Source organism: Lampetra fluviatilis, chromosome 23 (genome assembly GCF_964198595.1).
Source record: "Lampetra fluviatilis chromosome 23, kcLamFluv1.1, whole genome shotgun sequence".
Classification (NCBI taxonomy): Eukaryota; Metazoa; Chordata; class Hyperoartia; order Petromyzontiformes; family Petromyzontidae; genus Lampetra; species Lampetra fluviatilis.
In genome coordinates, this window is record NC_136297.1 from 6560819 (window position 1) to 6578394 (window position 17576).

The window sequence follows — 17576 nt, forward strand, 5'->3', positions numbered from 1 at the left end:
ATGAATGACTTTTAAAATGTAATGTCTAACAGGTTAAAATATATATTTTTTAATAAAGCCCGATTGCGGGAATGATGTTCGGCTAATATTCCTCTCAGGAGTATGGTCCTGTATCGTATTTTGTTGAACTTCTTTATCACCGTACATCGCCCACCGTGCTAATCGCAGGTGCGGGGGAAGGACAACTAAACACAAAAAGCAGTTCTAGAGAAAGGAGTTATCAACCGAACACCATGTCAAAACCAAAAAACATAAACTTGCACAAAAAGTGGTCCATTTGAATAAGGTCTGTGAAATCTGATACCACATTAAACAGATATTGATATAAGCAATGGATGCCTTGGCGTTAAGGCTTGCCAACATCCAAAACCTTAGTACATAGGGATGGACTTGTAAACGCACCACTGGATTACATTTCTGCTAAAATCCAATTTCAGAACCATGCTTGTTAACAAATCAGGTTGTATTCCCCGAATATCTTCACATGTAAATGGATCCAAATTTAGCAAGATCAACAATCAAACCCCACAAGTTTTGTAACGTGCAATCGTTCAATGGGTTCACATTTCTACACCACTTTTGGGTCTCGACAGTTCTACGGAACCCATTTAAATCCACTCGTCTGCTCGCCCCATGATGATCATCCAAAGTGATCATTTTTTTGCTCGACCCAAATGCTAAAGAATCCCCCCAATTTGACCACACCCTACCAACGACTCTTTCCGATTCTCACCGGCCATTATTCAGCCTGGTTGGAGCTGATTTATATCAACGATTGTCTTTCAAAGGAGATCTGGGAGGCCATAGGCAACTCTAATTTATTAACAAAATGTCCCGTTTTCATTATCAAATGTAGGATTTCTTTAAGACATGGAAAATCTTACATTTAGCAATACTGCAAATTGTATTAAACTGCCTAGTTAGCTTACAGATCTCCCTTGCAAGCGATAATTGAGTTTCATATGGTAATATAACAAACTTATTTTATACAAAGGTTTTCATATTTAGGGAACATCGAAATGGGTTCTGCAATTCTGGTTATTTTTAAAAATCTATTTCCTCTATGAAACTTGTGGATGTTTTTTTTAGAATTAAATTTCAGTTCCCTCAATTTATTATTATTTATGACCATATGAATATTGTTTAAAAATAAAATGTTAAACCAGTGTTGATGCCACAATTCAAATTTCATGAAAAAAACTGAGAAATAAACATTGCCAGTTGGCCACTATTAGCACACATATTTCTGCAATCAAAATAATCATGAACATTTACTAATTTGTTTAACCAATAATTGTAAATGTGGGCTTAACCAGGTTTTAGAAAAGGAAGCCATTCCAAAAATAGTTCACAATAGTTAATTATGTTCACTTAAAACAAACTAGAACATTCAAATAAAACCATTGTGCACTGAAATTTTCATTCAATGAAATCCCTTGAGCTGCACCGAGCAGTGGTGAGATCTCGAAGGGAAATCAAATGGCTGCCACACCTCTTGGCCAGGGAGGGTTATTCAGCCCAACGAACCACACGAATGGATCAGCTACCTGTACCAATGGCTGACGTTCTCTAACAAACGCCAGTGATGAATGTGGCACCAAAATAAATAACTAAAATATTAATCAACAAATGGTCTGAGATTCAAACTCAGCTGCACAGTTCTGTGAATTTAGCTCTTCACTAAGTTTGCTTGGCTTATACCTACACTTAAAAAAGCATCAACTCTATCTGCACAAGCACATCCATAAAATTAGCATGTTTTCCCTATCCGTATCGATAGAATTACCCTTTACACTATCCTTCATTTTAAAAAATCCCTTGCAACAACACTACGTTTGTTATAACTAACCTTATACGTAACATACCTCTAACTGAAACACAAACTTCACCATTTCAGCTAGCCAGCTTTGTTATTCCAGCACCCAATAGAAATATGGTATTTTTTACATTTCTGGCATATTTTTTATTTTATGTTTTTATTCCTTTCTTAATACATATAATTATCAACACAAAATGTACATTTTATGCACTGCATCATTTCTCACTGTCAGGACACGTAACTTGATTAAAATTTTCCTGGAGGCACAACTAGAGGGCATTTAGTGACGAAAATAATCCTTTCTGCAGTATGTGTAGGCAACAGTTCAAAATGCAAAAGCACCAAATCTGACAGATGTCGCTTGCAACGTAATTTAAATAGAGAATAGGAGTCATTAACTAATTCCCAAGGTCATAGTGTGTATAGTGAAGCTGTCAGGGTCATAACATAACAGTACTGAAAAACTATACATTAAACTGCATCTGCACTAAACTTGGTGCTTTCATCGCAATTTGAACATTCATGTTATTGACCTAAAGAGCTGCACTCATGTGGCCTAAGACAGTGAACATTTTTATATAAAAAAATCATAAACACAGCATATACACGCACACACACAGTGCTTATACACACATACACCGCATATTGATACTGTGTATATGTGTATATGTACGTGCCATACATGTGCATAATTACACCAGACTGCACGTGTATACACTGTACATGTGTACACCTCTACACTGAGTGCATGTACATGCACTGCGTGGACAGTGTATATACACGGAGTGCATATTGTACACATGTGCAGGTAAACATGTGTATGTACATATATATATACACACACAGTGAATTCCCCCCAAACCGTTACAAGTCTCCCATTCTCACCATCAGGTAAGACAGGGCTTGGGAACGAGATTTCAAACTGTGAAAATTACCTGTGGGGGTGAGGAGGCGTGGCTGAGGCAAGCATTAACAGGTGAATAAGTGTACTCATGACCTCCTTGAGAGGGTCAGTGGCAGCACCGAGTGTTTACAAGTATGTGCATGTAAATATAAAAAAACAAACACAAATATGCACACACTTGTGCACACACATACAATAGCTGCATCTCACTGCAAAGAGACGCTCTGACTGACACTCAGTGCCAAACGACGGAGCGGTACAAAAGGGACAGCGGCGGTGGTGGCTGTAGCGTCCCCCGTCCCCCCCCCCACCCCCCCCCCCCCGTTGCTCCATCCCACCACCTCCTATCCCTCCCCCTCGGTACCACTATGCACGCGCATGCGGCCGTCACAGGTTGTGAAAGCGTGGGCCGGGCGTGGCCACGATGTCGCCAAATGGCGCATCTTGCCGCAAGTCGATGGCCTGCTGCTTCTTGAGCACCAGGAAGCTGTAGAACTTCGCCGTTGCCTGCTTGCGGTTGTTCCGTCGGCACAAATCGAGCAAGCTCACCGAGTCGGCGCCCGTCTTCGCCAGCACCCGCTGCGTGTAGTGGAAGGAGGGGGGGGCAAGCAGGGAGTAAAAACGAATGGCAGCGGTAAGAGACACCAGTTTTATCCCAGTGGAAGCGAGATGTAAAAAAACAGCACTGTGGCATTTGTCTAATACAACAAGATGAGGTTATGAAGTGAAATTATGATAATTTTAACACTCCAAATATCCCCCACGTCATCTCTCCATGCATCACGACCCTGGACTAGTGTTGACAAACATTGGTGTAAAACAAGATAGCAAGCATGCTATGATACACACTTTCAATCTAATCAAGCAAATGCGTAACATGCAGTATTTAAGATTTAAAAGACTCAATCACCCTGGTTAATCTTGAATGGGAACCCAGGGTGAGACAGACGTTATGAAGTTCAAGAGAAAGACCCACCCATAAGGCTTAAACCTGAGGTTGCAGCAGAGGCTAAGCGCTCTGTCAGGGCCATTATGAACACTTTGAGAAAGCCATCCAGTTCCAAGGCTTAAATCTCTGTGGTGCTGGCTCAGAGTGATATCAGCCACCCGCTATACTGTGTGGTCTCATTGTTACACCTTCAAATAGCACGGTTGGCTAGGTACGGTGCGAAATAAGTTCAACATACACACGTTATCGCTGCAGGTGCTATGAAGCAGGCAGACAACAAAAACAGGTGGGTTATGTAAGTGACGTGGGGTACCTGTAGCGCATGCAGCATCTGTTGTGTGCGTTTGTTCCATCTCTTCTCCTCCTGGTCCTGGTTCTCATCACCAACCTCCTGTGGACACACGCAGCATGTAAAGTTGTTTCCGAGACATGCAGACACCCCCAGGCGGTGTCAAGTTGTAGAACATTATCAAAACACCCGCGAAAAAAAAAAGGTGCGTTAAAAACATACGGAAGCACCAAGGCTTTTGCGACGTTGCAATGTCCAACCCTAATTGTTAAATGATCTTTGACCTAACCAACGACAAAGATAAGCTCTTTGATTTTGGCCTTACCAACAGCCGAAGGTTCGTGCTCTGACATTATGCAGGAAAGACATGTGTTTAAATGCATACTTTTACGAATCAGAACTTTTCTCATTGACATGAACCCTGCAACCTCCAAAATGTTAACATAATATCCATAATATAGGTTTTTCTGGGTTAGATCGCATAAATATGTGTCGTTAAACCAGCCAATTAGTACGGTTTTTCAAATAAAACGAGCATGCCAATTCGTTACTAGCGTAGTGACATTGAATGAGTCACTGTAGCGCGTGCCACTGGGGGATTGGTAGACAATGGAATTAGGGGTAACAGCCCATTCTACCAGTTGGACCTGTGGGCAAAGCACAGAGCCCTGTGGGGAATCCAGAGGAGTGCGGGGCCGAGGGAGGAGCCTCGCCACACTGGGCAGGATAAAACGCGAGCTCCGACTCAGTCAGGGCTGCTGCTCCGGCAGTAACGACAACGAGCATCATCAGGCAGACAGACAGATTTATGGAGAAATCCTCCCTATTTCGTTCCTTACAGGGATAGATGTGATATCACTTGTGAGCCCTTCACGTGTGAAGGGGGGGGGGGATTAATTAATGCATATAAATAACAATGGGTATCCATTGCCAGTTGGGTTATTTCATATGGAAATCAAAATACATTATGCAAGCACATTGTTCTTGTACCGCCTGTCATTTGTGTGCACTAAAACAGCAGTTCTAGATTTGAAGCTTTCGTGACTGCAAGGATTCATATTCTTAGGTTTTTTTTACTTTACTGAAAAAACCTAAGAATATGTTATTGTCTGTGACAGGTTATCCCCATTGACGCATGGTGACCTGGATAGGCACGGATTTCAACAATGTATTATTTGATGATTCGCTTCCAAGCAGCACTAAGCCTGTAGCTATCCGAACGGTAAAACAAATTCTCAATTTCAATAGATTCTCTAATTAGTCTTGGCCAGTAGTAACTCGTTTTGCACAGAACTTCAACCTCATCAAAATAAATTTAGTGTCCTTATTGGTACGCATGTTCTGCCACTGCCGACAGTTGTATTTGGGAGTATTTAATATTCCTTTGGTGTTCTTTTCGTCTCATGCTGATCATTCTTCCTGTCTGCTCAACATAACAATTTGCCACAAGTGCAATTAATCCGGTACACACCTTCTGTTGATAGCTTCGGTAATACATCTTTAGTACCAGATATCAGTTTATGTATGTTTTTGGTCTGTGCCAAATCTGACTCGGATGTTTGGTTTTTCCAAAAGTCTGCCTAGTTTATCAGTTACTCCCGCAATGCACGGTATTTTAATAGTTTTAATTACTTGGTCAGTTTCAACTTTCATGTTATTTGATTGGGTTTTGGCATTTAGTGCCCTGTTGATTTGTGCATCATTGTAAGTGTTCAATTACAGCGCTACTTTAACATGTTTAATTTCACTTCTATGCAGGCCGAAATAGACGCGAAAGCCTATGCGTTAAACTGTAAAAAAAATAGTTGGTTTTCTTTGATCGAATCATAGCCCCATACCATGACAATTCATGGAATCGCGAGTGGGGTGATTCGTTTAACAGGCCTAGCAAGCGGTCAAATATATTTACGGCACATATAGATTGAACACAACCGATTCTTGCACACGCAATTCGAATAACATATCACAAGTGTAAAAATGCATTTTAACTTGTGACTTAATAAACAAATCGTTCCAATCCCTAATAAATCAGGGAATCGCTGTGTCTCTGAGGGAAAGAAATGGCGCTCTCACCTCCTCCTCCTCCTCCTCTTCTCCCGTCTTTTCCTTGGTTTTCCCATCGAGAGCCAAGTTAATGTCGGAGACGGTGCTGGACTGCTCGGTCGGCTGTTCGAGGCTGGCCGACACTATCGGCTGCTCGTCCAGCATCGTCAGCTCCAGCGGAGGGGGCTCCAAAGTGGTGTCCGGCTTCCGGGTCAAAGGAAAATAGGTTATCGGATGCGTCAATATTATGAGAATACCAAAAAAATCATCATCACGTGCTCTGTCACAGCACTCTCTCAAGGGAGGTGGTGAGGGAGGAGGGGGGTGAAAAATCAGGCAGTAGTTAGAGCAATACGCTATCAAACCAGGGTGATCTGAGTTCGATTCCCGGCCATGGCTAACATGAGTGGCGAGTGATATCTTAACCTGCACTGGTCCCCCATATTCACCAAAACACACTGTTTGTGAAGTATGGTCAAACAACACCCATAAATAAAAGTGTTGAGAGGCCTTCATACCGCAGTGAATTGACAAAGGGCTGTAATTTACAGTACTAGGGCACCACGGTGGCAAAATGCTAACAACCTTGCCTGGTATACAGGAGGTAGTGGGTTCGATCCTAACCCTGATACCTGTTTATTTGGAGATTGCACGTTATCTCCATGGTCGTGTTTTATTTTCTCCAGGTCCTCCGGTTTTTCCCTCCACATTTAGAAACATGTATTTACAGTATTTGCCTGCTAGAAATTTCCACCTAAAAAGCCACTTCGTTGAGCTCTAATTTGTGTCCAGGTAGCTTCTGAAAAAGAGCCATACAGCTTAGTGGGCCTTACCTGATAAAAAATATATTTTTTTAGCAAATAAAAAAGCTGTAAGTTTTAAGTTAACTTGTGTTATCACAGCATTGATGTATGGAGTCGCATAACTGATGTCACTATAGTGCCATGACGAAATGCTTGACAATTTTTTTATTCCTTTTCTTATTAATTAAGCTTCTATCTTTTATCAGACAGCCTGGAACATGCAGTCTAAGTCTGTCCTGATCAGGTAAGACCCATGTATGTGTTTTTGCATTGCCTCTTTTAATAACAGGTGTACATCACTCACAAGCATGGGCTCCATGAATTCTGGCGGTGGCGGCACATCCTGCGGCGTCTGTGGCGTGTGCTGTGGCGGCGGTGGCAGCTCAGGCTGCGGGGTGGCGGGTGGCGCCAGGTCTGGTGCAGAGAGGTCACTGGCCTTGCGCTTGACCCCCTTGCCGTGCGAGGGTGTGGCGGGTGGTGCCAGGGGCTGCTGCTGGGGGGCAGTTCCCTTGTCATCCATGCTGGCACGCGACCCCTCCACCACCAGTGTAGACTCCTGCAGGCGACTTGGCTCCTCCGCAATCACCTCGTCTTGACACACGGGAAGACATGAACTTAAACGCGGGTATGCGCATACCACGCTGACACACGCGCAGGCAAGCAGACACAAGGTTACATAGAGACACAAGCACATACAGAGGCGCTTATGAACATACAGAGGTTCATAAGCTTGTGGACACATGAATATAGACACCTGGCCAAGCAGAAACAGACTCGCATACAATAGCACGTAGACACAAGCACCGAGACAAAGGCTTATGAAGAGACACGGGCACATTAAAACAAACTTTCAGAGACAGGAACATCCACGCAGACATCGATATGGATACAGAGATTTACAGACAGATGTGATGTGCCGAGTTAGTCACTGATGTTGCCATTAGGTTACACTTCAAGGATTGTAATTTCCCAGTGTAGTGTCTCCTCTTTGTACAATGTCCCCATGATTATCTTCGCTTGCCACATTCCCCTGTGCCATATCTCCTGTGTGTCTGTGTCTACCCATGCCTTGTGTCTGCGACACCACCATACCGATGATGTGGTGTCCATGTCGCGGGACCTCAGGGTTCTCGCACTCTCTCATGAGCTCCTCCAACGCGTCAGCCTCGCCTCCCTGTCTCCTCTTACGCAGCTCCTCCGCCACCACCGGCGCCAGGCAGCGTGAAAATAGCTGCTCAAGACATAAAGGTGGTAGGGGTCAGGGCTGTCAAATAATCTTCAAGGCTATATCTCAACACATCCATTAGACAGAATTCTATTAAGCTGTGCTAAGGGGTAGTTTACCTCCATGGCTGGCTGCATCAAGGTTGTTTATAAACTTTTCCTTGACCACCCTAATATTGCTAATTCGACTTCACGTCTCCCAGATCCAACTAATTGTGCACCACATAACGTTTTCCTAAATCACTATTCCCTTTCTAACCATTTCCCAAAGCAAAACTTTTCCAGGTAAGTCAACCTCTCATACGACATCCCCATGTCATCCTTGCTTGGGTTTAATTTCCCTAGCTCACCTTTTTCCAGGTCTACCCAAGTAGACCATTCCAACAAAGGGAACCATTTTCCAGATCTCATTGCCCCAAAAAACTGTCCAAGCTCACTGGCTTATTTCCCCTTTTCACAGCTAATTCTTTCTCAGGCCACCCTTTCCTAGGTCTCCCAGCCCCACATTGCCCTTTACCAGGACTCTCATCCCCAGGTCACCTTGAGCAGCTGGCTGTTCCATAGTGGCTGCGCAGGCAGAGAGAAGAGCTTCTCGACTCCACCACTCTCCTTCCACATCATGAGCTTCTTGGTAGGCGGTGCCAGGTCGAGTGTCGTCAGGATGTCCGAGTAGTCACTGAGCTGTGAGCGGATAGTCTTACTGTCCAGCTCCTTCAGGCTATCCACAATCAGCTTGCGCTTCCGCTTTGCCTTGATCTCCTTGACTGCGTGCAACATAGTTGGTGGCAGGGGATGGGGGTGCAGTCAGGGACATGTTATGCATATTAAACATTTTTATAAATAAGCATGGGGTGGCACTACATTTTATCTGAAGCCCTGAGCATGTGGCAAGGGCCAGTCTTTCCAATGGAGTCATTGATCAGGAATAACAATTGAACGGAATCAACTCCCCAGCCAACCCAGTTTTAAATGTTATTTTCAGTCAAGCACTTTAATGACAGCACCATCTACCAGGTAAAAATCCAATCCCGAGTGTGATCTTCAACAATAAGACAATGAATCATTCTATGTTGCGTTTACTATAAATAAGGACCTTTGCTGAAACATTACCCAATTACACATTTTTCACATATAAGGTAATGCTAATGATGACTGTGTCTTTGTAGTAATGTGTGTTCATGTATGTGGGGGGGGGCACAATATTCAGTGCACCACACTTTAAACCCAGTGTTCCGTGTTCAATTCCTGGTCACAGGTAAACATTAGTGGTAAGTGACATCTAAACCAGTCCTGGTCCCCCCTCTCACCAATATGAACTGCCCAGTGTGATAAGTATGATCAACCAATTCTAATGACCAACAATGTATGGAGGCCTTCATGCAGTGGATTAACAAAGCCTGCACAATGATGAATGCTTTTGAGATTCTTATATTTAATTCCACATCACACTTAATAACATCAGTTACTTAATTTCTGATTCCACTTCTATCCAAATTATTCAATAACACCTGGATAGTTGTGGTCCCCCAATAATTGTGGAGCAAAAAAAGTACACATCTGTGCTGGAGAAAAAGGGGCGGTGGAATAAGGCAGCAGTATGTCCCATGATGAGTGATGGTTAGTGCTTTACCCGTGATGTCGATGGGTTCCAGAGCGAAGGCCTCACGCTCGTTGGGCACCAGCGTGGTTTGTTCGGCCAGCGTAGGCACAGGCTCCGCCGCGTCATCAGACACGGGGCTCATGGGTCCGACCACTGAGGCACAGGGGAGTAGTGATGGTAATTACAATCTAAATCATATAATATGCAAGTAATCTAGTGTTATCAATTAAATGTAACTGACAAAGCACAATCAACACAATACAATCTAAGCAAAGCAATAAAAATGCATAAAATATAATGCAAAAAACAGTACAATCACCACAACACATTCAGTGCAACAATCACAGTATTGTAAAATAAACTAAATATATTATCAATGCAATAAACGCAACACTAAACAAAACAGAATACTATCATCAATCAAAACAATCAATACAATCACTTTCAAGACTAAATGAACTAAGCAAGAAATGCATTACCATCATCGTCATCATCCACATCATCGTCATCGTTGGGGCCATGAATGGGCAGCCCCACGTCGTCCTCCGAGGCCCTGATAGCCGGATCGTCGAAAATTCCAGGCTCGTTACGCAGGAGGGTATCCACTGCACGCGCACACCACGCACAAATGCTGTTAGCAAGCACCTATTAAGCAAGGTAGATAAGATATGAGGGGGTGGTGCAGCCAGCACCAGAGAAACCTGGCCACCGAATTTTCTAAGGTATTGAACTGACACCCAGTCAATGTTTATCTGATGGATGGCCATTCAGTCTGCTGCCCCTGCTGTCTGAATCTCCTAATGGTGACTACTTCCTGTTTTAAGTCCAGGCCTATTACCATTCCTCTTTTGAACGTCTGACTTTTATCTCCCCCAAAAATCTACTCAATTGCAGTTTTGTCCCTCCACTCGCCTCTCTGTTACTTCCCTCCAAGTTAAAAACTCAATCAACCACGTATTTTCACACTAGTACATGTGTACATGGCCAGCCCTTTCTCAATCCTCTGTTGAATGAGGGCCTACCGACATCGTATGGGTCGTGGGAGATATCTGGCCATATATCGCCACGCTTGACTGTTTGCCATTAATTCAAAACCGCATTGTATCATGGGAAATAGAATTAATAAACAAGGGTATGTTTATCCAGGAAAAATGTAGGTTGAAAAAACACATTAGTCCATCAGCCTTTTCATACAGATATTTTCCAGTTAGTTCACCCAGGCAAACTCTAAACTAGCTTCGACTTTCTGAGTCGCAGAGTAACAGCGTAGTAACCACAACCGAAATAACACAGTAACTGCAAAATAAACTGTGCATGCCGTCTCACCCAGAATGCCATCCTCGTCACCAAAACCATCGTTGCCTTGCCCGCAAGGCTCCTCTGTGAACTCCAACGGGTCCAGGTCGGGCGCAGTGGGTGGTGGTTTCTCCACATTGATGCCACCAGCGATGACAACCTCTCTGCCGGGACTGACCACGTCGGCACGACTTTGCTCGGCGTCGAACAACAGGCTCGAACCAGTGATGCTCACCAGCATGTCTTCGCCCAGCGCGGAATTGCCGTGGCGCTCGATCTCAGGTTCATCTTCATCCACGCCAAATCCAGCTGGGGTGAGGGGGGTGTCAGGGATTAGTGGTGCTACTGGCATTTGCCTCAGGTGGTCGGGTGGCTCAGTGGTAAAAGCACTCAGCTGGCAATGGTCACTCGAAACCAGGCAGCCACTTGTGATAAACTGGCATCTTCGTGGCCTCTAGTTTGAACTAGAGCCCACTTAAAGGATCTTCGTGGTAACTCTGTAGTATACACTTCTATGGGTTGTTCTTTAACACAATGGGTTTCACTGCTCTGCCAGAATGCAAATGCATCATTTGTCTCGTGACATGAAACGGAAGACAACATTTGGATAAAACAGTGGGGAAAAGACAAAAAATGTTTAAGGGCCATGGGGCAAGCATGGTCGCCTTACCATAACCTTCATCCTGCAAGACCTGCAGCGTCCCCACATCCTCTCGCATGGTGATCTCCTCCAAGCGGCTCTGGTTCAGCGTGAATTGCTGTGCCACGTCAATGTCCCTACACGCGGCACGCACATTGATCAGTGTTCCGTACTTACATACACTGCACTCAACAGCTTTAGCCACAGGGCATGTTACAGAACACAATCACACAGGGAAATATACCGTGGATCTCCTTCCCTTAATCTCAAATGTGTTATGAGCCACTGATGTTTGGGACCACGTAGGGAGCATATCAATGGATACACTCATACATACTAAGACAAGCGGGTATAAACAGACACTTACACATACATGTGTAGTGACTTAACTCGGAGACGCTAAGTCTTGGAGGCACTTATTTTATTTAACCGAGCACCCTTTGCGCAATACACACCCTACGCTGGTACACCCTACGCTGGTACACTCTTCTGTCGCTCGTTTATACACAACTCTACGTGGGTTGCTAGCCTATACACAACACTAGCAGTCTAACACGGACGGTACTGAACCGAGACAGGCAACTACCGTCTAGCAGCGCAATATCGAGTGAAGACGACAGCGACGATGGCGATGATTGATCTTCAACAGCAGGACGGGGATCCCACTTCAAACGACAGCCCTGAGCTCTTGCTCAGGGCCCCCTTTTATGCTCCCAGTGTGGCCCCGCTCTGCCCCGGCCACACCCCCTCTCCAGAACCTCCAAGCGGGTTCCCGGGCTTCCCCCAAGTGCCCCTTCTGTAACCTTTCCCCCAGATATCCCCTCTGGTGTATCACGTGGCCTGCTGACGTCAGGGCTGCTGTAAGCCGCAGATCCCCTTCCCCGCCAGCGCAATGTTGCTACATTGCTAATTCTATGTCACTACACATGGACAAAAACACCCTCGAAAGCCAGGCGAAATGGGCAAGTCCTGTTCTCGAGCACCAACTAAAGCCAGCAGGGGTATAGCAAAACACCAGGCCGCCTTGGTCTACCCAGTCCTGATGTTCACCCACTGCACTACTCATTTAAGGCCAAGCTGACCTAGATGAGACCCAAGACAGGTCCATACTAAATACACTGGTGTACATGACCTGGAATCAAAACTGCCGGGGTATTTGCGCAGTGTGTTAACCACTGCATCGCTGCTTTCCACACACATACAAAGACAGACACATTGAGGTAGGAACAGTTATTCAAGCGTACCCGAGGTCAGGCAGAGGCTGGTCGAAGTCATGGAACTCCTCAGGCAGTGTGATCGCATTGTAAGCAGCCTCTCTGTTTTCCTCAGGAAGGTCCACAACACCTGCACACATATACGTACAAAATCACATATCCCATACACGTACCCCACATACATCTATATCACATGACTTGTAAACATGCAATTAAACAAAACCAATAGCTTATACGCCCGTGCACAATTCAAGACATAGCACCCTCTGCACTAGCTAGTGCCAGTGGCAGGAACATTTGAGAATGCACGTGGCAAAGGACTTAATTTTCTCGTGTCAGGTAAGGTCAACTGAGCTATATAGCTCTTTTTCAGAAGCGACCTTGCTACAAATGATAGCTCAACGAAATGGCTCATCATGTACAAATTAATTGCAGCCAAATACTCTAAATGCATGTTTATAATTGTGAAGGGAAAAACTGGAGCACCACGAAAAAAGAAAACGCAACCGCGGGGAGAACATGCGAACTCCAAATATACAGGTGTCAAGGGTCGGGATCTAACCCATGACCTGCCGATCACGGCAAGGTATTTAACATCTCATCAGCATGGCGCCCGAGGACCAACCCAATACCGTGCTCTTCAGTTTGCAGACACACAGGGAACAGAGCAATTTCCTCACCAGGCCGGAAGGCCATCTTGATTTTAACGAAGGCTTCATTGCAGTCGGCGAGGAGGTACTTAGCCTTCCGGCTGTAAATCCGCACAACACCCAGCAGCAGATGGCCCGACGTACGCAACGCCATTTTCACCTGCGGCATGAGGACGAATAAATAAGCCAGAACAGTTTAAGTTCAAGGCTATCGTCATTGGCAATCATTGCTAGCTACTGTCACAAAAGTAATTTTCCATTCCGTAAAATTTTTTTTTTATGCATAATGTAACAAAAAATGGACAAATATGCTCGCCGCTCCCCCTAGTAGTTAACTGATATGACAATTTTGAGACCAGCTCAGCATGGACTACTATTGTGAACAATAACAAGGGAACAGTGCTCAGATAAGTGGGCTTCACGAATTGTCCAAAAAGTTTATATTAACCATAACCCCCACATCAGTCACACATCCTTACCGAATGTGCATAGGACTCACAAAAATTATAGGGGAAAGGTCACATCACATCAGGGCGAACCTTCGGTGAGATGATGCTCTCAACACTGCTCTCGAGGTTGCATTCAAACACGTGAGCCTTGGTCAGCTTCTTGTCCCAGTGGGCGGCCAGCCAGATCTTGGCCAGCGGCCCCCGCTTGCTGAGCACAAAGTGTGCGTAGAACATGGTGGCGGGAGAGTGGACGGCGGGTCTGGGACGGAACGCTTGCCTCCCTCAGATGGAAATTTCGCCAGCGCGCCCTGCCACATCACACACCGATACAACCACCATCACCATCACTGCAACAACTAACCCCTTAAAACTAGGGGTGGGGGCACTTTTCCTTACCGAGGGCCGAATCTGACTTTCGTATTCTTTTCGCAGGCAACCAAGCATTAGTTAATGCTAAATTTTGATCATGCCAATACTGTATACATTTACTTTGTGCTCCATACGACTCGAGAAACAACAGTTGACCAACTGTGCAAACATAATATACACTATTGCTAGGTCTAAAAATGTTCTATTCTAGTGCTGCTAAGAAGCTTGCAGTGATGACTGGATATCGTTTGCAGGCCGTTTTGAAGTGGTCAGCTTTATATGGCCCCATGTGGCCACAGACTGCATAAAAGCAAGTCATGGACCGATTGTATCTGGCCCGTGGGTTACAGGTCCTCAAACTTCTGAGTTAAGTAGTACAAGCAGGTCTATTACAAGCTAGACTGCAAATTAATGCACTAAAATAGCATAATAGGCATGTAATTATGATCAATTCGTCGATGAAAATCCATTCTTACACTCAGAATACATTCATTTAATTGTGCGTGTAAAAATAGGTTATTGTATGTTTGTATATTTTTTGTAAATGGGTTACTTAAATTCTCCAGGCAACATTCATTCCAGACACAGAACAAAAATAACCAAATAAAATCATGACCCCAAATCACAACTGATTGAATTTCAGGGGACACCATCACATGCATAGCAATAAGCTAATATAAAAAAAATTGACGTAAAGTCTCTTATTGTCCAACGTGATTTCATATTTTATAAAAAAAAAAAGAGGTATGGGAAAGTTGGTACTGTAAATAAATTTCAACCCGTGTTTCTATGAAATTTACAACAGACCCTCATGAATTGCAAATGCTTTTCTTTTCTATAGTCTTGTACGTAAAATAATACATCAATATCCTTTATTTAACAAGTTCTGAGCTTGTTGATATTCATTTCCTATTTTACAATGGAGATTTCTGGAACAATAATTAATGAAAGACTTAATTTCTGTATTTTACGGTACTGTTTATGTAATGACACTCTTCACATCTTGGCTATAACACGGATATAAACCGAAAGTATAACAACGTTTTTTACATACATTTTCACCAAATGTGTTCGGTAATAACGTTTTTCAGTGAGTACACAGCCTATTTGTTCACTGTTCTAAACAGTTTTGACGGCATAACGCAAAGCAATGTGGTTGCTTTGATACTGGTAAATATACGTGTGCAACTAATATGTAATAGTGTAATTATAAAATACACAAAGTTACAGATTTAAAATGTTTGTATACCTCTAATTACTTGTTTGCTATGTATGGGTTAATTTACACCATGGACAGGCTTACAAACGAGCTGTTCTATCCCAATCTATGTTCAAAGTGAAATATTTCAGTAATTAACAAAAAATATCGTGTCCAAGTAATAAAAATATGATTCATTATAGCTTTCTAAGGGGTTAGACCACGTAATAAAATGGCCAAATTTATATTGTAACCCTCTACCACCCAACATAGGCAAACAAATGAAATTGTTAAGAATTAGGTCCGCAAGGAGTTTTAAACCTTACAAGATCTCAAAACGTTGTGACCACGCCTCGATATCCCGAAGTATGCAAGCTAGGCCAGTGATCCCAACATTTCGGGATCCTACGAAATTTCAAATTAAAGGTTGGAAAACATCGCAAAAGACTATAACAAAACACAATTGCTCCAAAGAGGCCAATATGTTGACGTAAATACGTGTTATTATATACGGTACGCGTTTGGTTTATGCTTTAATTCAACGTATAACACATACCCAATCTACCAATTCATACATAATAATTACGTATAATCCAACAGTCAGAAATAGCACTATGTCTTCTTCACATCTTTCCTCCCGCCTTGTTAGTACTTTAATATTCATAAAAAGCGAATACACATTAGGTTTAGGGGATACATTTCATAAATCAACCCCAAGTTTTCCTCAAAATATCGAAATTAGCATCAAACACATTTAAAAAAATTACAAGATTATTCAGTCGAGGTGGATTTTCACAGCTGGCCACGGAGTTTTGTTGTCCTACCCCCCGAATCGCACAGGTTGGCTACGTACGGTGCGAAAGAAGTTAAAGCTACAGTACTGTACATTGTGGATACACTCGCTCGTTATGTAAACAATGAACATTCCACAACACAAAATCGCAACCACAGCACGAAACGCGACTTATAACGGTGCATACATGCTAACAAAAGCACTAACAATAGTTGTTATATACAAAACATGTAATGAACAACGAAGTGGTACCAGCCAGGCCACGCGAAAAAAAATCCACAAGTTCGCGAAACAAACACTGTTGTCACGAATGCGTCAAAACCCCAAAGGCACGAAATATAAACTACCGCGGTGTTACTTAACATCGCTGATAACCGAAAACGCAAAATTAATTTAACGTTTAACGGAAATACAAATAATGCACAGGCCTCGCCTCGACTAGTCCCAGGCCTCCAGTGTTAACGCGCCGCATCAAAGACTTTTTAACTCAACTCGCAGTCTCGCTGCATAAGCGCAGACACTTTCACAGAGCACAACGTTAGCACGAATCAAATAATAAAGTTGTAAACGTTATGCGAATTGTATTTTAATAAGATCGAGTCATTTTACCTCAGCTTTCGCGCCGCCGCTCGCTTCACGGTGGCTACGCCGCGGGGCACGACGGGAATAAAACAAGATGGCGGCTGGTGCCTTCCCGCCAAAACTCCGTTCAAATTCGACGAGAAGTAGTGCGCGCAGTGAAACGGCTTTAAACCTTCAATTATCGATCACATACCGCACATTTATTTCCATGAGATTGGATTCGATGCGATATATTTTTTACAAATGTGTTTATCTTTGTGTGTGACGACGTACTGTGATGTTTTTGACCGACGCGGATGAATACAAAGCCAGGTGACTTTGCTGTTGGTAACTTGTGGGTGATGTTACCGTGTGTTTTTGTAGTCTTCCGCCGGGACTATTTGTGGCACTCTAGTCAAGTTAACAAGCAATTGCAGGGCTGCGCCTCCAGCTGCATTATGAAACTAAACTATTAAACCATTGGAACCTCATTTGCCAGTAACAAAATATAATTGGCTTTTTACCCTTTTATCTGGCAACAAAACTGACACCTTTTTTACAAGGAGTCATGTTTGCATTGATCACAATACCTGCAGTCGGAATGCAAACAAAAAACACACAACTCTGATAATGTATGCACTGTCCTTGAAGTTGATTGGTCCAGACCCGAGACAGCTTTCTTTAGAGCCTAGTCTCACATGGTGTTGGACCAGATGACGCCAAAAGGCGCACAACTCAAAGACAATGCACCATCAGAGTATGAGAGCTCGGGGTC

The 17576-nt window shown here is 43.6% G+C and overlaps 1 protein-coding gene across 2 annotated transcripts; it reads right to left on the reverse strand.

Annotated features, from left to right (window-relative positions):
• Positions 1-3064: 3064 nt before the first annotated feature.
• On the reverse strand, positions 3065-16922 carry RAD21 (RAD21 cohesin complex component). Of its 2 annotated transcripts, none has more exons than XM_078866938.1 (14): positions 16850-16922; positions 13971-14188; positions 13462-13591; positions 12812-12911; positions 11598-11704; positions 10958-11236; positions 10111-10236; positions 9662-9784; positions 8572-8795; positions 7900-8038; positions 7112-7398; positions 6035-6208; positions 3986-4060; positions 3065-3302 (listed from the first exon to the last, which is right to left on the reverse strand). In XM_078866938.1, exons 2-14 carry the CDS (start codon positions 14112-14114, stop codon positions 3111-3113), a joined length of 2100 nt encoding a protein of 699 aa, XP_078723064.1. In that variant the 5' UTR covers positions 14115-14188; positions 16850-16922; the 3' UTR covers positions 3065-3110. The 2 variants fall into 2 exon arrangements, with proteins under 2 accessions (XP_078723064.1, XP_078723063.1); XM_078866937.1 differs by having other exon boundaries at positions 3986-4063.
• Between the last annotated feature and the right edge of the window lie 654 nt (positions 16923-17576).